This window comes from Falco naumanni, chromosome 3 (genome assembly GCF_017639655.2).
Source record: "Falco naumanni isolate bFalNau1 chromosome 3, bFalNau1.pat, whole genome shotgun sequence".
Taxonomy (NCBI): domain Eukaryota; kingdom Metazoa; phylum Chordata; class Aves; order Falconiformes; family Falconidae; genus Falco; species Falco naumanni.
In genome coordinates, this window is record NC_054056.1 from 71,983,975 (window position 1) to 72,011,161 (window position 27,187).

General features: G+C 34.8%; 1 protein-coding gene across 3 annotated transcripts in view; it reads left to right on the plus strand.

Annotated features, from left to right (window-relative positions):
• Positions 1–27,187, plus strand: part of SNTG1 (syntrophin gamma 1) — a 353,771-nt gene that overhangs the window by 210,152 nt on the left and 116,432 nt on the right. For 2 of the 3 annotated variants that reach the window (XM_040588490.1, XM_040588492.1), the window contains 3 exons: positions 7,733–7,868; positions 23,812–23,914; positions 25,327–25,409. In XM_040588490.1, coding sequence (XP_040444424.1) covers positions 7,733–7,868; positions 23,812–23,914; positions 25,327–25,409 — 322 coding nt within the window. The remainder of the gene's footprint in view (positions 1–7,732; positions 7,869–23,811; positions 23,915–25,326; positions 25,410–27,187) is intronic. The other variant, XM_040588489.1, reaches the window with a different exon arrangement.

The following is a 27,187-nucleotide window of genomic DNA, read 5'->3' on the forward strand; positions in this document are numbered from 1 at the left end:
CCTTATAGCTATCAAGTTTCAGCATTGCTACACCTTTCTGCCTGTGTGAGGTCAATTTAATATCAAAAGCTGTAATTTGCACTATGTTGGAAATTTGTAGTTTGGTTAGAGTCTTGCTTTAAAATTGAAACAGAAGTCTTCCTCTGCCTTTCATTCTCTGGATGTTACGTACGAGGGTGTTCTTCAGTTAAGCTGTTGTCAGTGCAGGTTTTTAAATAACAGCATATCAAGGATATTCCTTCTAGAGAAGCCATGTGTATTTGAGAGCTCGATAGTAGGCCGTTCCCTTGGTAAGTCAGCTTTGCTAAAAGTATCATGTACTTTTGTTATATTTGACTTTTTCACTCTTCTGAAGTACTTTCAGGAGTAGGAAACCCTGTACTCCAGAAAAGAATGCCAGAAATCATATTACCAAAGAAATTATCTTTAAGTCCTGTGTAGCTCTATAAATTTTGCCTGTATTTTAAAAATAATGTAGTAATGTTGTATTTGAAAGTTTACTTTTCTAAATCTTACTTTGCCATTTCAAAGGCACTCCATATTTTATACAGCATTCTGTTACATGCCAGATCATCAAATGCATGCCATTCAAGGATAGAAAGCAAGAATTAATAAAGATTTAAGTTCTGATGAACAAGTTAGTGCAGGCTGAAGTATTAGATCACTGCACTGTTCCTCAGAATGCTTTTATGCACTGGTTTTGTGTTTCAAGTTTGTGCTGCAAATTGTGCTTTGTTCTGCAGAGCCTTCATCATGCTACCTCCCATATACACAGGCTAATAGTTGTATTTATGGTACTTCTAAGCTTTGGATGTGCAACAGTGATCAGATTTTCATCTTTTATAAGCTTACTGGAGTTGTTTGGTTTAACATGATTAATATGGTAAATCTGTCAATGGGATTTAAATAGGTTGTTAGAATTTTAAGACATGACCAAAAGATAGTACTAAAGGTATAGACCTGCATACTCAAAGGCATATTGAAAACTGGTAAGAATTAGCAGGATTTTTTTTTTCTTTTTTCTGAGACAATCTCTTAACCATTATAATTATACATAAATCTGTGGGCTATTTGTGATCAGGTTTAAACATTTTCATGGAAAAAAAGATAATTTGGAAAAGCCAAAAGGTGCAGATTGACACAGAGTAACAAGTGTCATCATGTCAAATTTTGTTTTATAACTTGTTATACCTCCAACATAATCCGCTTCTCAAATTACTTAACAGGTAATTCTCTCTGAATTAAAAAAATAAAAAACCGGTTTATCTTACCAGTTTTGAATGTGCATTCATATATGTGCCAGTATTTTAGGAACTTAAGATAAATTTTAAATTAAATATTTATTCTAACTAAGAATAATTCTTAAGAAGTAATATTAAATATTGAGCAATATTTAAATGAGATAAAATCTTCATATGACATTTTATAACATAAATTATGCAGAGGAGTTATAAAATATAGAATAAATGTAAAAAAAAAGTAAATGAACTAATATTATATTCTTTCAAACTATATATATGTTATATATTTCTAGAGTAAATTTGTTGTAAAGCCTGCTATAGTAATGGTATATACAGTTATGCATTGTGCAGTATTCTGCAAGTTTAGACATAGCCCTGAGTAAAGGGCAAGTACATCAGCTGGTCTTCCAGCAGGAGGTATAGGTGGAATTTTGTCTGCAGCATGACTTTTGCACTTAGAGTTGTTCTAGCACTTCTCTCTTGCAGGTTCTTTATCAAATACAGGATCTGTAGCTCTAGTCTCAAGGTAATAGAAAAAAAATGGGAAGTGTATGGAGCACAGTTGCTCACAGCAGGGAGTTGAACAGTAGTGGAAACTTAATTTTCAATGCTTGTTGCATCTAGGTACTTGTCAAATGGCTGTGCAAGGTACAGAAGCTCAGAGCTTTGTTTCTGATTTTTTGGTAACTTAGACTTAGCAAGTATCATATTGTGTGAGAAAATATTAATGTTTTGGGTTGTGTTAATGTTTCAGAAAATATTCATAGTAAAGCAGTGTGGATTTTTTTTTTCATTGTGTAAATTTGAAGATACCCATAGCTAAAAATCAGACTTGTATCTGCAGTGGGCAACCTATGAGTGTTCATTCTTTTTGTAGTTCCAATACTTCTTGCTGCTTGCAGAAACATTTTGAGCTTATACCATGTCTTCGTAGCTGCAATGAAAAGACTTGTGGCATAATCACTGCAGCCTGTTGTATTACACTGATGATTAGTTGGCCCTGGTATTTCACTGTGCTTTACTGATAACTGTACTATGCATATAAAATCATTTGAATTTCAAAATTAAGTAGTTTAATCAAATCTGTGCTATCTTTCATAGTAGGGTGACTCTTTCCCCTGTATATGGTGAACTTGGTTGGCTTAAGGCTTGTGGGCACTCCTTAGTTATCTTTATTGTCTTCCATTAGTTATTAGGTCTGGTTCTAGAGCATTCAGTGATGCACAAATCCTGTTACCCAAGAAATATACTATAATCTGAAGCCTGAAACTGACAAATAGATATGTAGATATGTAGGTAGGCAGATAGATGAGATAGGTAGGTAGGTAGGTAGATGGATGGATGGATGGATGGATGGATGGATGGATGGATGGATGGATGGATGGATGGATGGATGGATAGATAGATAGATAAGACTTTCATAAGACTGGATAGGTACGTTTAGTCAATTCTTAGTGTAGCTTACTGGAGGCCTCTGCACAGTCCCTTTCTGTTTGTTTAGTTTTTGGTTTTATTTTTACCTTTAGGTGAGCCACGTAATTTTGAACTTAGTTTTCTGCTTGTAGAAGATGAGAATATTATTCATATCATGAAAGCACATTATGAGTTTCTATCAAAGGCTGAATGTCAGCTTCTTTTTTGTCTTGGGTTGTAAAGACTCCCATCTGAGTATAGCATAACATTGCTTCAGTTTAGTTCTCTCCTATGTTAAAATAAATACATGCTTTCTGTGGTGAAGTATCAGCATGGGAGGAGGTTGAGGGAAAAAAAAAATCTAGCAATTCTCTTAAAAAATATATCTCAACATCATGCTGTCAATTTGAATCCAAAATTGCAGTATAAACTTGAATATAGAGTTAAAGAGAATTCATTATATCTGATAGTTTTAATTTACATGGATTTGTGCTCTTTCTAATCTGAATTTATTAATTATTCAATTTCCAGTAGACTCTCCTTTATGTTTTATAACAAGACTTTTTAAAGGCTGAAGTTACTATTACGCATAAACAGACCTACAAGCTTAAGCTCCTGTCTGATTAATATGGTCCGACAATGCATAACTTTTCAATCCCCATCCCTAGTCTTTTAAGGGCTCACAATGGATATGATTATTCATAAGGCTAGAAACTAATATATTTGTAGTCTGGAAACTAATATATCTGTAGCCCTTACCTCTATTTATTGTCAGACATAAAACAAAGGTAGGCTCTCATCAACATAATACTGTTTTTGTAGCACATATGGACATTTTTTGTCATTCAGGGTCTAGCTACTGTATCTCTAAAAATGGACAGAATTTTTGGAGAGTTGAAAGGTCTTGCTGTGAGCTACTTCTCCTGAACTACTACTGAGTGGCTCAGAGTAGGACATACAAGTCATCTCAGTTGCATACTAACAAAACCCTTGTGTTGGATCAGCTGCTCTTACTGTTGCCAAGGTTATGGTGTACCAAAACATCTGGAGTACACAAAGGAGGAATAATTTCAGACAAATTAATGCTAATATGTTAAAAATTATGTCTTTGATCTTAATGTTGTGAATAAAGCATCTCAGGTAGTACCAACAACTATGTTTACATATCACTGGGGTTTCTTTGGATTTTAGCATCTGTTTTTCCCTTAAGGAGATAAAAATAGAATTAAATTATTATGGTTATGAAATATTTTTTTTATTTCTTGTATTTGGGGAAAATTCAGGGAATATTTCTAATTAAAAGTGGTAGTTCTTATGTGCTTGTTAACATGACATTCATGCTTTCCTTGAAAAGCAACAGGAAAAACTCATGTAGAGTAGGTAGGTGTCAAGACAGCATAGATATTTATACTTTGGTGGATATTATGTAGAGTAGATAGGTATCAAGACAGAATAGATATTTAGATTTTGGTGGATTTTATGTAGAGCTAGCTATGATATGTAGCACTCTGTTTCAATTCAGTCATCAGCTGCATTTTGCATCATGTATCTTTTTCCAGCAGAATGACCTGACATGGGATGTCTATGTGTGTACATAAAGAATCACTGTCAAAGGTATTAGCAAAAGTGTTTTTAATATGAATTTGTAAAAGTTTGATGGCAAGGTTCACTCTATTACTTACTACATGGAAGAAACATGCAAAGGAAAATTGAATTAGAATCAAGTTAAAAGTATGCACAGAGACCAGAGAGGCAAAAGGGTAAGGAAGACACTGCTGTTGAGTCATGAGGTTCAGAGTGGTCACCCTTGCTTTCTAAACTCCTGGTGGAGCTTAGGTCCAATCTTAGTCTCAGATTTAGACAGTGGTTTATGTCTGATTAGATTTTTTATATTAGTTTTATAATTATATATATTTATATTATATATATTTATATATATATATATATATAAATATATATATATATATAAATATATATAATATAAATATATATAATTATAAAACTAATATATATATATTTATATATATATATATAATTATATATATTTATATTATATATATATATAATTTATATATATATATAATTATAGTTTTTATATTAGTTTATAATAATTAATACTGAGTGTCAATTTCATTCGTATTAATGCAGCATGCTATCAGTCATTTACTGAGGTTCTGTTGCAGGTAAGGGGGCCTCTCCACCTTGGGTAAAGAAAGGTCTCTTAGTCTCAAGTAAGGAATCTCGAACTTTTGAGAGGTTTTCCAGCTCAAAGGGACATCACTGCCATGTGGCCATGCTGCCTGGCAGGGCGAGCTCAAAGGCAGCTTGCTTAGGCTGTCATATTTATGGTGTAAAGTAGTTGGCTCACAGTCAAATTGCAAACAATGGGAAATGTATGCATGAGACTCCTTGTACACGCAACTTTGTTCCTTAGTAAATGAGTCTTGGAAAAAACACCCACTATTCACATGGTAATTGCATGAATATTGTTCCAAGCCCACATGCACTGATGCTCACTGGGTCACTCTGTTCCTTTGTGGGTTTCATGGAGGAGTTCTTGGCCCAGCTCAGGCCAAGCCTGAGCTCAGGCCTTTACCTCCTTTGGAGCCTGTACCAAACTATTTCTAGTTTGGTTAAGGGATTGAATGCATCTGTCACAACGTGCACTGTATTATATCTTTTGCTTCCCCCTTTTCTCTGCATTCATAGCAGGGCTGTAACTGTGCTAGCTCTCCATGACTCATATATGTTACATAAAACTGACAGTATAGGGATTGTAGTTGCTTAACTGCAATCATGTGCAGCTGATGAAACTCTTATTCTGATTTTTTTGTTTGTTTGTTTTAAAACTGTTTTCATTCAAACTGATTTTTAAACCCCGTTCTGAATAGATTTGGTAATGTTTTTCCTAAATGTTTTTAAGCAGAAGAACAAGCATATTGTATTTGTAATACAGGACTGGAAACCAAATGATCTGAAATCTCACTCCATCTTGATTTTGCAGATGTGTCTTTTGGTAGATTACGGTTTATATTATTTTTTTTCCTTAACTGTGAAACAGAGACCTTGACTATTAACAAGTTTAGCTCACCGAATTGTATGATGTACTTCAGAATTTTAGAAGATTTCTACATTAATGTTGTGCTGTTTAGTGATAGTGATAACAGCAACCTGCAAATACAGATTACCGCCTTGTCATATTATGAGACAGAGATTCAGTACTGTATAAGTCATAGCACATCCATTTACTCCTTTCCTTTCTAGACTGAATGGCAACTTTAAATATTGAAGCTGCATAGTCACTGATTCTAAGAGAAGACCATAATCAATCTGCAGGTTGTAACGTTTAAATTTAAAAGTCAAATGTAAACTTTTTGGAAATCTAGTATTTCCTTTATAAGAAGAGACAAAGTTGTTACTTTTCCATACAGCTGCTGTTTTCTGTTTGAGACTTGGGTAATAAAAAAAGTGCTAGTATCACCTTAGTCAACCTGGTCAATTAATGAAAATGTATGCTATTGAACCTATTTATTGTTCATGAAATTTGGAGGTAATAATAATCTCTCAAGTATTTCATCATTGATTTGAAGTAAGTGTCCATCAAGTGAAAAAGAGCATAGCAGGTGTAAATAGTTTACTGTGTTTTTCCTGTGTAGTGGAAATTAATTGGATTAGGATATATCCTGGAACAGTATTCTTAACATATATTCAGCTAGTTTTCTAATCTGTTTTTAGCTATGGCTTTTTAGTGCTTAAAAACTTATTTTTTGTGCCAAACTCAGGCTTGGATTTATTCAAGCACTATGATGTTAAACTTTTAAAATATGTTAATGTGTTGCTTGGCTTCCTAATTTATATTTTCATTTCTTTTTCTCAAGATACCTGTAGATATGTTAGTAATTTTATTAAGATTTCATCTTTTAAAACTACTCATCGGTAATACAGAGTTTTAATAGAGGGGAGTAGAATGTGCCTGCATGACTAATACCAAGTCTGTATGATTGATAGTGTTATTTCCTTATTACATAGCTACGGCCCTCAAATCAAAAATCCATTAAAGTTTAGTGGGACGGAGTGGAAGATTGCATCACCAGTTGTGGTGCAACATCCTTCAAATATCTCCCATTGTTTCTGTTGTTTACATTGATATTTTACTGTAAAGACTTGGGTTTCATTACTTCCTTAGGATGCAAAGAGAAATATTTTCATGTTTGTTTGTACATGTGTGTGTTTTACCCTCCAGAAGACTTCCTGAAGGTTTCATTCTGCACAGTATTTTTCAGTTGAGGAGCTATACTCAGTTTGACTTTGGTACAGGGGTTCAATTTTTTGCAGCTGGCTCTGTGGTAGAGCGCCAGAGTCCCAATTAATTTTAAATCTGTTTCTTTGTGGTTTATATTTGAAAAAGTGTAGTCCACTTTAGTGAAGTGTTTGATTTTTGATTTTTTTGTTTTCCTTTGACTAACTACTCCATAATAGTCTAGTAAGACTAGACAAGAATAACATAAAGCCTCCAAAGCCTCTAAAAGGCAGAAAAAATAAACATACACAAAACACTCCAATTTAATGTAGGAAAAAATAAACCTTCTATAAGCATGGAAATTATCGTCCCTGGTCATTGTTAAAAAAAAAAATAATATTAGAAAATACTGACTGACTGGCAACACCTGTGTTTTCTTTAAACAGGTAACAACCATAGACTGAAAATAAATGTTCACCTCTAAAAGCCAATCTCTGTATTTCTTATGGCTTGACTTGGGCCCAAGAGAGCACATTGGACAAAATAGAGCATGTGTACTTATTTAGCTAGGCAGAAGGAGTCATAAATAAGAGGTGTGCTTAAAGAAGTGCAAATGTGCACACACATAGAGTCTTCTGACATTTTTCCATCAGTTCTAATACCTGATTTAACTCTTCAGAATTGTCATTGTTCTGGCTATAGTAAAATTAGATGGGTGCCAGGAAGAAGCTTTTTATTTAGAGGTTATCTAACACCTGTACATACTTTCAGGACTTTTTTTTTCTTTTTCTTTTTTTTTTTTTTTTTCCCTCTACAATGGGTCTTTGTCTTTTGACAGTTTGTTCGGTGGAGGAGGAAGAGGAAAGGAGAATGGACTCTATATATTTTTCAATATTATCCAGTGTTGGACTGTTCCAGCCAAATACATGGAGGTTCCCAGATGGCCCACCCCATACTTCTCAACCACTAGTATGGTACAGTATGGTACTGATGTTTTGGTATCTGTTTGTCAGCGCTGGGCCTATTTCTAGATGTATACTTTTTTTGATTTGGCCCTGATAGTACTGGTGTCTTCCAACAAGTTCAATTTGGTACTAGCTGGTTCCCTGTTAGCTGTTTTGCAAGACTGTGGCCAGTAAAACATCTTGCAGTAGCAAGAGGTTCACAGATCGTAATAAAAACTTCAGTGCAGGTGTGGTTACAGAGGGAAGAAACTCTTCACTAAAAATTACAAAGGTTACCTGTTCTTTAAATTTTAATGCAGAGACCTGCACCAGTTGTTGCCTCCCTGTGTTGTTAGTACTTTTCTGAGCAAAATGGGGAATAGTCACTGGTAAGACTGAAACAGCATTACCAGGATAATGATTCATCACTTCACGTGCCCTTGTCAAGCCAGTACTGATTCAGCATATTTCAAAGGTTCTAATTATGCTGTCCTGTTAAAAGGAAACTCCTAAGGCAATGCTCTACATCAAAAAAATCCTTTATTTTAGCATGTTGGTGTGCAGTAGAAGATACTGAGGATATTTCTAGGTCCCCTTAAATACTAAAATGCCTTCTTTTCTTACACTTATTATATTCTAAGTATAATGTATCATGATAAACAGACATGTTTCACACAGTCTTCACCATATCTTAACCATATTAAGAAGGTTTTGACATCTTGCATTCAGTCATATTTACATGAACAACCTAATGTAAAATACATTTAAAATCCTCTGTGTGCTTTAGGTTATAATGTATTATTTCTGAATCACTGATTGCAGAGAGAAGTGTTGGGGAGAGCTAGCATTTACCATAGTGAATGCTAACAGATAAAATACTTTTTAAACATCTTTCACCCTGAAAGATTACAAGGTTTTACAGACTATAAAACATCTTTCAATGAATCAATAAGTGAGGTTTTACAGTAAAATGAATCACTTGCCTGACAATGGCAACAAAAACAAATCCGTGTCACAAAGTATTATTTTTTTTTCAATTAAAACACCGGGTGCTTTGGAATTTGGCTGTATTAAAACATGTAAATTGTTACTTTTGCTGCTGTGACTACAGCTTTTAATATCCCAGAAGGTATCAAACCCAGAATCTTTATATCTCAACAGGAAAATGTTATCCAAATGTGTGTGTGCTTTTTTTGAATCATCTTTCTGTATAGATGTTCCTTAGATAGCTTTGAATTACATACCATCAGCAGCACTGTTTTGCCTATTTTCTGAGGTTTTGTAGAAACTGACAACACAAAGACAACTGTAAAACCAGAATTATTAACTTTTGAGGGGCCTAGACTTTCTAAAAGTGAAGCCTGTAGTTTGTGCAATCATTTGTGATAGTCTGACATATTCGTCTAGCAGCAATGTAACAGAATTTTACGGGTTTTGTTTTCTTTTGTTGTTGATGTTGCAATTTTTGCTTCAGAAAACACATCCACTCTATATAACAGTCTATAAATTATTTTTGTTATAAGATTTTATAGTCTCAAATGGTAATTGACTGCTGGCAAGAATGAATTTCCATGGGGTTATTGCATAATTAGAAAAATAAGAAAAGGTAAAATAAGGGTTGCAATCGGATAAGTAGCCTGATCAGTTTGGATTAATATATCAGATTTATGCTTAACTTTGAAAGTTATGAAGACCTCATGCTATAAACTGGTTAAACCTGCAATTCAGCATATTTTCATCATTAGGCTGAAATACAAATTAGGGTTTTTTACTTCTTTGGAATTATATGTCAATCTCTTTCCAAAATATCTGTAAATATCCTCTAGTTAATTGATATGCAGTGTGAGTACCCCGAAACTCAGTTTTGGCCAAGACCCTTAAAATTTAGATGCTGATGAAAATGATCCTAAAAATGCAGAGGCAATATTATTTGTTAAAACCTAATTTTACAGGATAACTGTGTTGCATCCTAGTGCAGCAAAATATGTATATATATTTACCTAAAAGTATGAATTTAAATATTTTACTAAATTGGGGACTTTTTTTTTTGGCAAATACTTACAAAGAACAAAGACAATTTCTAAACTCTGGCTAGATGCAATGCAATTATTCTGCAGCAGAAAGGCTGCATTAAATGTCATGAAAGTATCATCTTATGCTTTTTCCAGCTGAAAACTTTTACCACTGAGCAAATTCCCAGAAATACTAAAATATCTCTCTCGGAGATTAGATCCTGAGCTGCCAAGAAGCTCAGAAGAGGTAACTGCATATATTGATCCAAAATGTTACTTCAAATACAAATTTGTCCAAGAATTATTTTTTATGTCATTGTGAAATTGATAACATTTAGAACTGAAAAAAAGGAGTAGGCTTGTACATTAATATTTATTGAAATTTAGAATTAAAATTTAATTTCAAAGTCTTTAAGACCGTTTTGTATTCATTTTTCATGAGCATTTATATGCTGGTGCTTGATTAGTGTGACTTTTCGTGAAAAGTAAATGTTAAGGTCATATTTGCCAACAGCAAATTTTATATTTAGTATGCAAATGTGAAATTTGCCACTAGCTGTGTGTTTGACCCCAGCCTTTCAAGGGGATTAGTGTGGGCAAACTCTTATTCTTGGACTGCTCTTCCCCCGCCCCCCACCCCCCCCACCCCCACCGCCCACCATGAACTTGGGCTCTGCTTAGACAAAATATTCAAACTGTTTTCAACAATCTTAGACATATCTGTGCTCATAAAAGTTTTAATAAATCAAGAATATACTTCAAAATGCTGTATCAGCTGAAAGACTTTCACTCTTCAAGCATTAGAAACAGGAACAATAGCTGACGTTATGTGGTTTAATAATGTGTATACATTTGGAATATTTCTAATGATCTTTTCACAAATTGCATACATAAAAAACTACTTGTTTACTAAATAAGTTAGAAATTTCATATTAAACTCAACTGTGTGAGCACTTGTTCTGGTAAGTTTGAAGTGTGGAAACAGTTCAATTGAAAGAGCGGGGGATTCTTACATATGTAATAGATAAACAAGCAGTCTCATTGTTTTGTTAATAGTCAGGGCTACAAAACTCAGACCCTTCAAGTTCATTGCTACAATGAAAAAAAAAATAAAAAAAGTGCAGTATGATCAACTGTGAAAAGGAAGATCTCTAAATCCTGTAAAATGAATAATTTGATTGGAAATATTTCCTCCTATTGAGGAATACACATTACATGTGAAATTGAGATCTTATATCCAAATTGCTGTCTACTTTCTGTTACAGCTTACTAGAAAAAAACATTTCCACTTCCACCTTCGCTGATTTTTTACCTTATTAAAACAAACAAACAAACAAACAAACAAAAAACTGCTGAAAAAGCAAAAGCTTGTATTCTATCTGAAGCTTTCTGGCTTTAGCATAGTCATAGAATCATAGAATGGTTTGGGTTGGAAGGGACCTTAAAGGTCATGTTTCACTCCCCCTGCCATGGGCAGGGACACCTTCCACTAGACCAGGTTGCTCAAAGCTCCATCCAACCTGGCCTTCAACACCTCCAGGGATGAGGCATCAACAACTTCTCTGAGCAACCTGGTCCAGTTTCTTGCCACCCTCACAGTGAAGAATTTCTTCCTAATATCTAATCTAAATCTACGCTCTTTCGGTTTAAAGCAATTTCCCCTTCTTCTATCAAGTAAAGGCCCTTTTAAAAAGTCCCTCTCCAGCTTCCTTGCAGGCCCCCTTTAGGCACTGGCAGGCTGCTATAAGGTGTCCCCAGAGCCTTCTCTTCTCCAGGCTGAACAACCCCAACTCTCTCAGCCTGTCTTCATAAGGGAGTTGCTCCAGCCCTCTGATCATCTTCCTGGCCCTCCTCTGGATTCCTTCCAACAGCTGCATGTTTTTCATGTCTCTTCAGTTTAGATACAAGGTGCAGGAAGGTGTCAAACTCTTTGCACAAATCTGGGTAGATGACATCAGTTGCTCTTCCCTCATCCACTGACACTATAATCCCATCGTAGAAGGCCACCAAATTTCTCAGGCATGATTTGCCCTTAGTGAAGCCATGTTGGCTGTCAGCAATCACTTCTTCATTTTCCATGTGCCTCAGCATTATTTCCAGGAGGATCTGCTCCATGATCTTGCCAAGCATAGAGGTGAGATTGACAGGCCTGTAGTTTCCCAGGTCTCCTTTATTTCCATTTTTTAAAATGGGAGTTGTGTTTCCCCATTTTCAGTCATTGGGAACTTCACTGGAGTGCCATGATTTCTCAAATATGTTTAATAGTGGCTCTTAGCAACTTCATCCACCAGTTCCCTCAGGACCTGCAGATGCATTTCATTAGGTCCCATGGACTTGTGCACTTTCCTCAGATGGTCTCAAATCTGATCTTCTAGTACAACAGGTCATTCATTCTCCCAGTCCCTACCTTTGCCTTCTGAAACTTTGGTGGTATGGCTGGAGCACTTGCTGGTGAAGACCAAGGCACAAAAGTTGTTGAGTACCTCAGCCTTCTACATGTCCCAGGTGAACAGGTCTCCTGTTTCCTTCTAGAGAGGACCTACATTTTCCCTAGTCTTCCTATTATTGCTGATGTAACTACTGAAGCTTTTCTTGTTGTCCTTGACATCACTGGCCAGGTTTAATTCTATCAGGACTTGAGCTTTGCTAACCTTGTCCCTGGCTGCTTGGACAATTTCTCTGTATTCCTCCCAGCCACCTGTCCTTGCTTCCACCCTCTGTAGGCTTCCTTATTGTGTTTTAATTTCTCTAGAAACTCCTTGTTCAATGTATTCTTTAAAAAAAAATAAAAAAACTAAAATGTATACATTCATTAAAGAATTTCTAGTAATCTTTATTCCAGTTGTAGCTGGGTACTTTAGGAATCATGCAGATGAATATGGAACAATTTGGTTTATTCTATAAATATAGCTGATGTTTTTTTTTATTTTTCTTCAAGTAACATGGGTAATGTCTTTACTCTTTTCCATTTTGCTGAATGTTTTATGTGACTTTTGTATAGGGGATGGAGATTCCTGAGTAGTTAAGTCATTCTAAGTTTTTCCTGGCTAATTGCTGAAATATGCACAACATTTTTCTTCAGTTCAGTTTATGATTATCTGCTGGAATCTGTTGTATTGTAATACACTGTTGGATAGCTCATACATTATAGTTACTTTTTTCTGGATTACTGACTGCATTATTGTGCACTGTGTGCCATATAATACCTGCAGGCCACAAGCAAAATCTTAATATTCTAAACAAGAAATAATTATATTATTACCTGTTGTGTTGGTTTTCCCATTTAGTTTGTTAGTAATTTCATGACAATTTCTGGCCTATATCCAGCACTGAGTGTTTTTGTGACAGCTGTTATCACCAGAAAGTGGCATTCCAGTATAACCTGTCTTTTTGCAGATTACTAGGTGGTAATCAAAAGCTTACTTAAAGATGTGTCAGGGAAATCAGTGATGGACTATTTAGTATGTTGTATATTATAGTACACTGTACCCCAAAATAATCTTTTTTTTTTTTTTTAATTCAAGAAAATGTCTCTTATTAAACGTCTCTGCTTCCATTTAAAGATGGTTTTATCCATCTTTTGGTGTCTGTAATTCTTATCAGAGAATGGCAATACCAAGAATTGTTTCGTAGCCAACAGAGAATTAATTATAGTTCTGGCTTATTCTTATTACTTTATATTGGACTAAAACCAACTAAAATGATACTATTTGCATGAGTAATAAAGGTAGATTTCACAAGGATGTTGTAAGGACATGATTAGTAGGAGAAATTTCTACACAATATCTGTGTATTAAAATATGGCCTAGATTTTGCTTAAAATTAAAAAAAAAAAGTCTTTGAATTTTTACATCATGGATCCCTGAAGGTAAATGTGCAAAGCCTCTGGAGGTTGCTTAGTGTTCTACAGGTATTGACAGCTTTCTTTGAATAGTATCCATAATATGTGGTAAGGAAAAAAAAAACAACCACAATCTCAGCACAGCCTACTGTCACAGCTGGTTTATGATTATTATGAAATCTGAAATCCTTGTGTCTTAAATACAAAATCTTCTGCAGACTGATGGTATAGCCTGTTGTTCATCTGACTGTACACACCAGCGCACACTGGATGTTGTGTAACTGTCTGGCAAAGCTGTGCAGAAATCAGTAGATGCTATTATAACAGTGGTGTAAATGCTTCTTCCATTTCAGTATGAGTTTTATTTTGTTTATTAAGGGAATCACATATTTCTCCCAAAGAAGCTTCAGTCAATATTTTATTTGGACAATGTCGATGAAATTGATCCCAAGCAAAATCTGGTTCCTCTGTAAATTTCTGAGTTATCATACCAGGAGATGTTTACCCAAATATATAAAATTGTAATGAAAATGTGTAGTATTGGTAGAAGATGAAATATAAATGTTAATAAAACTAGTTGAAACCAGAATTAGGCTAATGGATTTATAATATTTGACCGAGGATGGGGCTGAGTAGTTTACCTATATACATGGTAGTAATTTTATCAGTCTCATGGAGTTGTAATTTACAATTAGAAAACTATCTTAAAGTTTTGTGTTGTCCAAAAGAGTTCAAGTTTCCCCTTTCATATCTTTTTTTTTAAAAAAAGTAAAATAAATACTGTTTAGTTTCAACCATGCTAGGAATAGTTCTGCCTGGATTTCTAACATTTTCAGTACAGTTAAGGGACTTCCCTCTTAGCCAGATGTTTTGGAACTCATTGGATACAAAATTACAAAAGATAGTAGCTGTCCAGCAGCTGAATATATAACATTCTAAAAGTGGAAGAACTGTGACAGTTTGAAGTAGCGAACTTCTTAACACTGTATAACTACATAGATCGCTTAGTGTAGCTGAGTAATCCTAGAGAAGTAGAGCCATACATGGAGTTAGGTAATGCGAAAATGAAGAAAGGCAGTTCTGAACCCTAGCATGTACTCAGTACATACAGATACACTGAAAAACCTCTTGAAACTTGGAAAGAGTTTGGGTTGGAGTCTTCTGGTTCTTTTTTCATGTCATGAGTAACTGCATATCTCGTAGAGCTGTATTGGCTAATAAATGCATCTTTGTGTCTTTATTTATTCTATGGACCACAGTCCCAGACCAATAGTAGTCCATGGAATATAGGTTGGGAAACATTAGCAAGACCTCATTGTTTGGAATTAGAATCAACATTTGCATTAGAAACAACAGTCTGAAGCTCAACTGGGATAAATTAAGGAATATACTGATAGATCATGGTAAATAATGTGTTAGAATTGGAATCTATGTAGGCAATTCATACTTTTCATTTTTCAGAACATGGTATGAAGTCTTTTAATACAGGGACCAATGGCTTACCCTATGACCTATGATCAGGGACTTCCAGGGTATGGTGTTCGCAGTTTTGATAGACTTTTTTTTTTTTTTTTTTAACACGTTCCAATTTCTTGCTTTTCATAGTATCTGTATTGGAGTAATGACCTTCTAATGATTTAATATGAACTGTGATGACCAGTAAGTGCAACCTTTAGTGAATCAGAATTCAAAATTAGGGTACATGACTGAAGAATGCAAATCAAGTACTTACAGGAATATTTTTTCCCCCTTCAGCACTGAGAACTTTTGCTTAGGCACTCCTATATTACCTTTGAAAAGATAAACATGCAACTAAACAAAAATTCTGATTGAAAGATTACTAAACATTTTAGTGTTGATTATGGAGCATAAGAAGGCTTAAAAAATTCCAGAAAGCTGTCATCAGATCTTTTAGACAAACTTGTAACTAATCCATTCCACACGTTAGGATTAATAGTTTAAGAACAGATTCTTTTTTCCAACTTGATTGTAAATATGTCACTTTTTACCTTGTAACTGCATTGAAGAAAGAACTGACAGGAGTCTGTGTCCCCTATGTGACCTATATTTTGTCCTTTATTGCCTGATGGATATTTTTATGTGAGTTAATTATATTTCCAATAAATTATTTGCTAAATTAATCTCTTTCTCCTACCTCCTCATTACACTTATTCATGTTGCTTATATCTGATTATTTTAGTCATTTACTATGAAGGAAATACTGTGTGTCTTTTAGTGTCGGCTAATATAAATGGCTTACTTTGCATGTAGGTTTGAAACGTGATGAAATCTGTCTGTTTTTAAAGGCAGATCACTTTTCTACTAATGCTTTATACAGGAGTCTTGAGGTTGCATGTTCTGGTACATCTGTGTCTAAAGCCCATAAGCCTGTGAAAACAGGTAGGGCAACGATCAATGAAGGAAACCTGAATATATAGCTGTAAGATGACTGGTATCATGTTGTCCATTTGAGAAATCATCTGATATTCTAGCTTAAATGAGTGCTGTCACTTGGAATCAATAATAATGTTGTTTCTAAGTGGTCAGTCTGATGGGACTTGTCAAAAAACATCAACCCTGAGTCTCTATTCATGTTTCTCTGAAATGATCTTTTGTACAGTGCCTTAGAAGCTGGAGCATTCGGTGACTTAAGTGATACCTTGATTCAATTCCTATGTCATCTCGAGAAGCCATAAACTCCTGCCTGCCAACTTTCAGAATAATTGCTGAGTGGTAGGCTCAGTAGGGTATCTTTGCTGTAACTACTAATCTTACTGCATCCCCCTGCAGTTTTTTAAAACAGGGCCAGTAGCCAGGTACATGCAGAGGAGGGTTCTGAATAGAAGGGCACATCTGCCTGCATCCTCAGCCTATGCACCGTTCTGCCCTGCATTTCCTCTTGCTTTCTTTGGGAAGCTACCAGTTCTAGTTTGCATCCTATTAAAAGTATCTAAATATCTAACAACGGTTCTGGAACCAGACAGCAAAAAATTTAAACCTAGAACTACAGTGTCAAACTGTGGTCTGAAGTGTACTTGGAGTTTTGCAGCCAGAGTAGGAACTGCTGTCATAAAATGGTTAGTTTGCTAACATTGTACAGTAAGAGAAATCTTCTGAAGGGGAAAAAAAATGTTGATAGTTTTTACTATTATATTTATTGATTAACTGTCATTGTTGACAAATAATGTAATAAATATTGGATCACAGGAATTAAAAACTCATACTATGCTGTTTTTTTAGTGGAAATATTCTGTATTAACTACCTGGCTTTCACTGAATAAACCAGTTGATTTTTAAAAATATACATAATTCAAGATAGTTGTGTGCATGCATTCAAACTTTTAGCTTTGTGTCTGTATGTGATTGTGCCAAAATGCATGTTGTGGTATCTACTGATGCAGTTGATACTGCTGCATTGTGTAACCGCACCACAGCTAGGTATATTCTACTTTTCCTTTTGTTCCCCCCCCCCCTCCCCCTTTCTTCCCCGCCAAGATGTTTATAGTTCAAGGTACTCGTCCCAGAACTGAATTTTCCTTTAAAGTACACTGAAGAGTGGAATTTGCCTCAGTTCAGGAGAACACAGATCTTGGGGCTTGGGGGCTATATAACTCTTCTATTTCAAATTTTTACTTCATTGATAGGTAAATTTCACTGGTAATTTAAGAGGGGATTTACAGTCTTATTCAGGAAATAATACTTACTGAAGTCAGAAGGACTTCATGCTTCAGTGCTTTCCTGAATATATTGAGAGAGACTTCAGCATATGCTCAGATGTTTTCTTGAACTGGGACTTTAAAAGGTTTTATAAAATTAAAAGGCAAAACCATTGTAGACATTATTAAAAATTCAGACTAGTGTTAGTATGTAGAGATTTTATTCAGTAATATCGCACATCACCATAAAATTCCCTTTTTCAAATGCCCCCCTGGCAGCCATTACAATAACTTCATGGCAATATAGATACTGTTACTCCAGAAACACTGGCTCTTCCAATTTCACTATTTCACACACCTACTGGTTCAGTCAAGCACAACTGTTATTTTTTACTTTCTCACTTTACTCACGAATATCTGAACTTTATGTAGGGTTATTTGTGGTAGAAGTAAATTAATTCTTGATCCCACTTGTATTAAGATTATGCTTTGTATAAGAAAGTTTATTGACAACATTTAATGTTTCTGTTTGCGTAGTTCTTTCACATCAACTCATTATACATCAAATATATGTGTGTGTGTGTGTGTGTGTCTGTGTGTGTGTCTGTCTGTGTGTCTGTGTGTCTGTGTGTCTCTGTGTGTCTGTGTGTGTGTGTGTCTGTGTCTGTGTGTCTTTGTGTGTGTGTCTCTGTGTGTGTGTGTCTGTGTCTGTGTGTCTGTGTGTGTGTCTCTGTGTGTGTCTGTGTGTGTGTCTGTGTGTCTGTGTCTCTGTGTCTCTGTGTCTGTGTGTGTCTGTGTGTCTGTGTGTGTGTGTGTGTCTGTGTGCGCACGCGCGCGCTTTCTAAAACAGCAGCAGGAATTTAATATACAGCCATAATGTAGATGATGAGTTAAGGGTTTTCAGTGTCACAGCTTCCTCCTGTTATAGGGATGACTTCATTAGACACTGCACACCAACAAATCAATAGCAGTATTGCTCTCTAGATAAAATAAATAATAGAACTAAATCAAGTAGTAACAGCAATACTAAATAGCTTTTCATTATTTAAGCCATACAGTATATGTATCAACACATTAAGTGTTACTATTCATTGTTAACTATTAAAATAAAAACCTGGTCTAGTTAGGTGATTTCATATGCCTGAAATCTAAGGCATTGGAGAAGATCTCAAAAATACTAGAAAATTGTGCTTTATAGGAAAAAGCCATACATCTTGAATAGCCTCTGGAAATAAAACAGATTATTACCTTTCTATGATACAGATAATAAGCAAAATTTTTTTAATGGTGCCTGATCACACATTATCTGCAATCTTGAATGCAGTGCTTTAGAAAGGGTCAGGTCAAATGCATAGACACACATATTTTCCAAAGGGAGTTTTTCCATGGCTTACAATGGGGAGAAAAAGTCTGGTTAGACTTTCATTTAAATCTACTACTGAGTTAATTTTTTGTCAGGCAAATATTCCATGGATTTAGCACTACAAATTTATCTCACCTTCACCAAACTCTTAATATATGATTAAATATATATATATATATCTTAGGAAGTTGGTGCATTTTTCTTACAAAATTGTTGAAATAATGTTTCTATATTTATTCGAAATTACTATTTCTTCCAATAATATATTTCTTTTTCACTTTTTAGAAGTTGAGTCAATTTATCTTCTTTCACATACTAGGGCAAGTGTTTTAAATCTTTTTATTTGATGTAAATTTAGAAATATCTTCTCTATCAGCAGTAATGAACTGAAAAATCTCTTACTTATATAACTACCTTTCATTAATATTGAAATTTTTTTACCGTTTCCACACAGTGGGGGTGATGCTTTAACTCTGTTTGAGAACTGATAAGAACTGTAATTTTTGGCTAGCATTATCTTTGGTAATTTGATTGTACAGTTATTATAGAAGACTGTTTCTTAAAGTAGCCACTTTGTATCTTAAAAGAAAGCAATTAATTGCAGACTATTAACTCACCAAGTAAATATCTGATTTTAACAAGATGATAAATGTTAGTTGCATTTTACCCAATGTTGGAATATTTTTCGTGAGGGATGAAATCATCATAGATATCAGTGATCAATCAGCAACTGTATGCAGTATCCTTAGTAAAAAAATTTTATGGAAGGTCCAGACATAGTTCTATAGAATAAGAAGTGGGGGTGGAATAAAATTGGCATATATTTTCCAGTGAACTGCTGTTGCTTTTTTAGTCAACTTAAAAAAAAAAAAAAAAAAAAAAAAAGTGGAATTACTTTAATGCCACTATTCAACCTTCAATGAATCAAGTTCTCCACAGTTCTCTATTTTTGCCGTTTAAAATACACCTTACCCCTGAATGGAAAAAAATCCCAAACTAAACCCTACCTTTTTCTAATATGTGGACTAACATATCAGGTATTTAAGGGATTTAACAGAGTTATATCAAGATGTGGAAGTAGACATTGCAAAATGAGAAAAATCTTGAAAGTGTTCTGAGTGACTGCAGATTCTTAAGAGTTTCAGTGCTTGCAGGAAGTAGAAAATAGTCCCTAGCTTTTTAGTCTTCAGTCATTTTTATCTGCATACAACATGAAAAAAAATATAAATCTGGAGTTAGTTACTCTGTTCAACCTAGCTCTAAGGTTTCCTTATAAAACAGAAAATATGCTTTAACTGTGAAAAAAATGTATAAAGGATTAAGATAGCCTACCTCTCTCTTACGTTTGAAAGTAACCCTGGAATATTTCTAAAATTATCACTTCCAGAAATAACAAACACATAATTTGTCAATGGTAGTGTTTGACAAGGTATTGGCAATGTATATACAATAAATGTGGGAGAGCTTTCTTTGAAGTGAAAGTGCAGGATGGCTGAGCAGATATCTATCCATTTCTTTATCTAAAAATTATATCATGATTGACAACTGTTTTCTTCACTATGTTCATGAATTGACTTTAGTGGTAAAAGCTCATTACTGCTTTATTAGTGGAATATGCTACCAGTTCTTCAGGTCCAGATGGGTATACTTGCGCAGATAAATTTATTTTTCCTGAATATACTAAACAAGCAATATATTTACATTCACACAGTCCTCATTTTACCAAAATAGCTCTATAAAGGTTTGAGCTCAAATGATGTTAGGCAATGAAAAAGAGAGAAGAAATAATTACTATGCCAGTAGCTCTGACTATTGGTAGAATTCCACTCGTTTAGAAATTCATACTGTGGTGTATCTTCCAAGCAACCTGTTTGACTCCCAATTTTCAAGTGTATTTTTTCAAAGACATAACTCACCATAACAATTAGTCACATTACTTTTGGCTGCTACCTTTTTTTTTTAAAGTTATCAATTTTCCAATCATGGAACATTTTCCATTCCATGGACATATGTTGTATGGGTATACCACTAAAAATATTCCTCAGTAAGAGTAGATTTCCTATTGTACCTCATTCTCCTTCTGCATGGAGGTACATCAGTATGGCATAGTGTTTCTGTTGAATGAGGACACAAAGTAAATTAATCCTATAAGGCATACTCAGTTTAAAACAGTTCAGTAATTGTTCATTTCTTATGTAAAATAAAGAAAAAAAAAAAAAACCAAAACAGTAAAGCTTTCAACTGAAAGCTATAAATAGACAATAAATTTAATTAAAAATCCTATTTTCTTCAGCTAACCTTATTTCCCAGAATGGCTTTGTTAATTACTAGAAAGTAAGTGAAATGGGATCAATAGCTCATCTCCTCTTTGTTGTAATAATTAACTAGTAGGGGGTTTTTTTTAGTCTTTTTTCTCTCTTTAGTCTTTCTTCTGCATGTCAAAATCTAGTCATTTACTGGATTATATGCCTCATACAGTGGAAAATACACTTCAGTGTAGTAAGTATTGTTGATTTCAACTAAAATGTGTACCAGATTAAATTCTCCATGCTATGAGATAAAGACATTTGAGAGAGAAAGAGAGAGGTTAGAGGAAATGTCATAGTAGACTACTTATGGGAACTTCTAGCCTTTACAGAACAATTTATTAACAAATTAAATCATGTAGACTTGTGGATTGTTTTACCCTTGAAAGAAGAAGGGTTCAGGGGCAGAGTTCACTGTCTCAACTTCTTTCACAAAGTATATGCACTTATTCTTAGGTATCTTAAAAGGTGACTTTACAAATTTAAGTTGATAATGCTGTGACTTCTCCACTTAGTTCTTTCCCATTCCTGAATAAAAAGAAATATGTTTAGAAAGGCAGAGGGTAGCTGTATTTTTCCTGCATTTTGTCTATCAACACCTGTCATTTCAACAGAGAATACATGCCTGTAAGTATCTGCTTTGGCTATGACTCTTCTGAACTGCGTGACTGCTACATAAAAGAGAAGAATTAATTTTCTGTGAAGTCTGAGGATATGGTGTGGTTTCTCTGATGAAATTCAGGTCTTCAGAGTCTTGATCTACTGTTTTGCGTATTACAAGTAATCTTTCTATGAAAGAAGTACTACTTATGAATTGTATGGTATAAAGTATATCAGAACTGGGAGGTCCTCATTGAAGAGGTTCACATTACAGATGAAGTTCTTGGCATGCAGATTAAGTTGTTGAAAATTGTTGTGATGTGTGTGTGTGTGTTTATTTGCACACATACATGTAAGTGCACACTACACTGCAAATTGTGCTTTGACAACCACTGTGCTATTTTAAACAGTAAAGAGCCTAACATTTTAGAATGGATTTCAGATACTGGTTCGAATACTCCATCATCATATTGTTACTCGTCTGTAGCAACCAGTGTGAAGTAGGAAGTACTGTGTTTAAAGGCAAAGTCATACTTTTTTCTTGAAGAATTGCTTTAAGTTAACGTAATGCAGTGATTCCATGTGAAAGCATCCCTGCATACATGCACGTAACTAAATCCGTGGGATAAGTTGTTGATAGGCGTAGATTAAAGAATAGCAATCCTCCATAAATTATTTACAAGGCTTTCTCACAAGCAGCAGTATGACAGAAGGGTTACCTGTGTGTTATCCAGCTACCATGAAAACACAGTAGAAAGGGAGCAGGTACATACTCGTTTAAAACGTTTGTCTGATGTGTCACTGTGTAGCAGCTCTCTAAACACTGCTCCCAACAAGCTGGCTCTCTTCACAGTATGAGCGCAGTCACTCAGAGTTGTGGTGCAATATCCTCTCTTTGTAAGGCCAAATTAAATCAACCCTTGAAGAGTTTTTATGTTACAGAGCCAGAAGAAAAGGAACTGGCTGTTCTCTGAAACAGACCTGGTGTTACTGCTCGTTGCAGGTCGGTTGGACTAGATGACCTTTAAAGGTCCCTTCCCACCTAAACCATTCTATTACTCTATGATTCTTGGCTCTCATGTTATAAACCATTTCAAATGTTATTCCTCCACTGTTAAGTATAGCATTTTGCTTAGTTGCTTTTGTGTCTCCTTTCTGCCACTCTGGCGAGGTGCTTGGAGTGCCCTTTCTCTGCTGTGTGTCTTGAGGTGTCTATCAGGTGTACCACAGGAAAGCTAAAGGCACGAACAAAAGTCTCAGAAGCAATTGTAGGACAGTACAGAAAGGCTAAAAGCATTCACAGTCACATAGGTGATTTACACATTCCTGTGTTCAAAATGCAAGCTTCCCTTTGGCAAAACCGAAGCTTGTGCTTATCTAAGACTTAAAGCTTAAAATAGGTACGTTTCCTCTGTGACTGTAGGGAAAATTAGGTCTCTCATCCATGCTGGAGCGCTTTGGCTAAATTTAACTCTGGCTGTTGGAAAGACTTAGTCATAGAATTATGGCACAGCTGTGGAAACTACTGCTGTTGATTTGGTTGGAAATTTATACAACCTCAGGGAGGGGCAGGAGGGGCAGGAATATATATATATATATACACACACACACACATTTAATTATTTATATTATTCATATCACCATTTATATTACTATTATTAGTATTTATACTGATATTATTATTTAGTATGTATTAGTATTAGTATTAGTATTAGTATTAGTATTAGTATTAGTATTAGTATTAGTATTAGTATTAGTATTAGTATTAGTATTAGTATTAGTATTAGTATTAGTATTAGTATTAGTATTAGTATTAGTATTAGTATTAGTATTAGTATTAGTATTAGTATATACACGCTTGCTAGGCTGGATGATGCCAGAACTGAAAGAAGGAGGTGCACAGCTGAGCAGTGTCAGGGAGCAAGTTTTACAATAGCACAGTGCAAAGCCAGCGGTATTACAGGAGGCCAATGACACCCCTCCTGCCCCTTTACCTGCATGTGTGACTAGAAACACAACAGACAAGCATATAGCAAGCTTTACACCTTGTTTTCTTTTTTTAAAAAACGTCATTGCAATAAATTGCTAAGGAGTTATGTTCTGGTATGTCAAAGCTGTGTGGTGGTGCTTACGTTTGCTAATACATTTTGGTCGTGCATTTATTTCAGGCTGTTCTGTCTGTATTTCTCTTTCAGGTTCAGGTCCTTCGCAATGCAGGGGAAGAAGTGACCCTAACTGTTTCCTTTCTGAAAAGAGCACCTGCTTTTCTCAAACTGCCACTGAATGAAGATTGTGCATGTAAGCCTTTATTACTCGGCCAAAAGAAAACTCAGTTCAATGTTCGTGAATGCTTGCAGCTTCCAAAACTACTGTGCATTGAGGGTGATTGACAGCAGCTTTTTTGTTCAGTGTTGCTGCCTCAATATGAGCTTCTCGTAATTCCAGGTCCTGTAGTAACATTCACCTCAAGCGAAAATTTGCTTCTTTGCTTGAAAAAGAGATCACCATACGTTTGGCTGGTATGAGTCAGCAAAGTCAAAGGTGAAACAGTGGAATTACATTTAGTTCACAATAGCTCACATCCTGATGCAGGGTATTTAAAAGCATTTTTTCAGGCAGGATCAGCTAACATTTTAGTCTGAAAGAATTTTGTCTTGTAAATGTGAAAATGAGATTGTGTGTGTATGTTTAGAGGACTTAACTTTACCATTTAAAATTCAGAGGCTTTGGTGGAGATGTCTGTCTACCTAAAAATAAATTACTCTGGGATGATTAGTATTTTGTTTAAGTCCAACTGAGTTTTAGTAAACTAGCCCCATGAGAGGCATACGGAGACAGCTGTCTTCCTTTAATTATATTAAATTGTAAGTGTGGGTGCATAATTGTAGACAGTTGCAGCATATCTAAGCATATTTATATGTCAGCCTGTGCCTTTTGTCCTTGCTGCTTTCCTTCTGCTTCTTGCTCTTAAGAGGGTGAAATGAATGTCTCAATTTTTAAGCAACAAAGGAATAATATTTTGGTTTCAATACCTTTAGCCTTTGATTTTAAGTTAGTAGGAGCTAAATGAACTAAATCATGACGTAATATTTTATACAATAATTTGTTGAAATACTGTCTTCATCTTTTGCCTAAGTATTAAATTTTATCGAGACAAGAAAAAAATTAGAACATCATATTCTTAAATAAAAATGTATCCCAGTGCATTTGTCCCTTTACGAAAGGCTGTGGTACCACAGAGTACCCGGAGTAACACACAGAAACATGCATTTGTGTTGATCCTATCATGCTACTTTTGAGGTGCAGTGCTGCAATTTCCTAAGCTGTTACAAGAACAGTTGGAACTGTAGACCTCATAGTGAGTAACAAAAGTGTTATCTGACTAGTTCCTTTAAGTGATAACCAAGTGAGGAAGTACACACTTTTATTATCAAATTTCCAAAAACCTCTGGGTTTTTTTTCTTACTAAACAGACTATTAACTCTTCCAAGCAAAGCAGCAGGGTAGGGTTTCTTGAGCCTCCATTCAGCTTACAAAGGCATTCCACTCAAACCAGAAAACAGATATTGGCTAAATGGAAAAAGTAAAGGAAAGTCAGATATGACAAAACTAATGGGGAGAGGGGAATACATGCTTATATACATACACAAATCTGAATTATAGCATTATAGATCAATGAAGATTTATTTATGAATTCATACTTGTATTAGGTGCCCCCAGTGACCAAAGCAGTGGCACATCCTCTCCCCTGTGTGACAGTGGTTTGCATCTCAACTACCACCCCAACAACACGGTAAGAGTTTACATTTATTTGATGGAATTACACAGAATAATAACAATACTATAATAGCTAAGGGGAAGTATATAAGTATATAAGTGGAAGTAATAAAGGACAGCAACACGGGATGAGCTCTAATTAACATAACCCACAGAGGACAAAAAGACTGGCCAGGTATTATGGCTGGGAATTAAACTATGATAAATTATACCAGCTGAGATTGTGCCTTGATAGATGTGATACTTTTTTTATCTTGGCAATAAGGATTTTGTGAAAGTTTTTTCTTCTAGATTATTTCCACAACACAGGAATTAAAAGTTTTCAAATGAAAATATATCTATTTAAGGTAAAGGTTGAAAACTTTTTCAGAATATTTTTCCATTTTTATTTATTTGATTTGTTATATAATAATTTTGGCAAATGATACTTTAGGTGCATTTTTTTGCGTATTTCTAAGGTGACAGAATTTTACTTCTAGCAATTTAGACTTAAAATCTTACTGAAGAATGATAGCATTATGAGACAAAGTCTCTCTAGGATGAAATGCTACAGGTGTTTGACCAGATTTTTGGTAAAAGATGCCTTAGAAGTACAGCAAGGGGCTTTGAACATTTATCTTAGCCAAGAAATGTAAAATTTCCATTATTTTTTATAGTTCTAAAGGGTTTTTTGCTGCATATTTGGCTTTGTGATAGGTGAAAATACACAGATAAAATACAAACCAATAAGTAAGCTGGTGTACAGCATAATTACTACAGATATATTTAAAATACCATAAACATAAGCATTGTTCAGTAGACTTTGCCGTTTCCAATTTTCCACTTGTTTTATTGTTCTTTCTCAATTTACTGGTAAATGTTTTAAATAGGAGCCCAGAAACTTAAAAGTCAATAGCACAGATTTTAAGCCTGACTATAATCTGGGAAACCTTTAGGATTTATACATGTTTCTAGGTGCTGGAACTCATAAAAATGTTAGAAAGCCAATAAAATTGGTGTCTTAATGCAGGACAATTAACAAAAAATCTACATACAAATGTATTATATATAATTAGTACAGCAACAAGAGAAGTAGACTCATGTCAACAGTCTATATATGTATGCATGTAGAAAGGCCACTGCAGCAGATCTAAACTTACTCTGCTAGCCACTTCAATGCTAACTTTGCTTTCAAAAGAACATGCTTTCATTTGTGGGGGTTTTTTTCTGCAGGTGTTGAAACTGATCTAAACTAGCTACAGTTTCTATTTGAAGTGATAATAATTTAGTGAAACCAAGTCTTTTTCTTTCAGTTTAAATAATATAATCAGATATGTTGAGTCTATAATTCACTCGAAATTAAATTCTTCTACTGAAGACCAGGATGTGGTTCTTACCTCAGATGTCCCCTGGTAATGGGAATAGAATGCTTCATAAAAGCAAATGAGACCTCTGTATTAATTCCTAAATTCTGTACAACTCTTAAGCCGTGGTCCTTCCTTTTTCTCAGAATATTCTCTAGAATTAATTATGACTTATGGCCATAGTCTATTTTTTTAATTTATAGCCATGAAAGAGACTTCTGAGTCAAAATTTAGAGTAGACAGGACTGGTTTTGGTCTTTTGTTAAAAATTCAAAATGTTATGCAGGCTAAAGGTAGGGTTAAAATTTCTGTTGCTACCAGATCTATGCCTAGAGTTTGCATGTGAACTTTTTGCTGCATTTCAGCTTTTTCCCTCAAGTTTAATCACAGCTGAAGAAAGGTTCCTGAAAGCATGTCAAAACAACATCCTGGCTTAGTCTTCCTAGTCAAT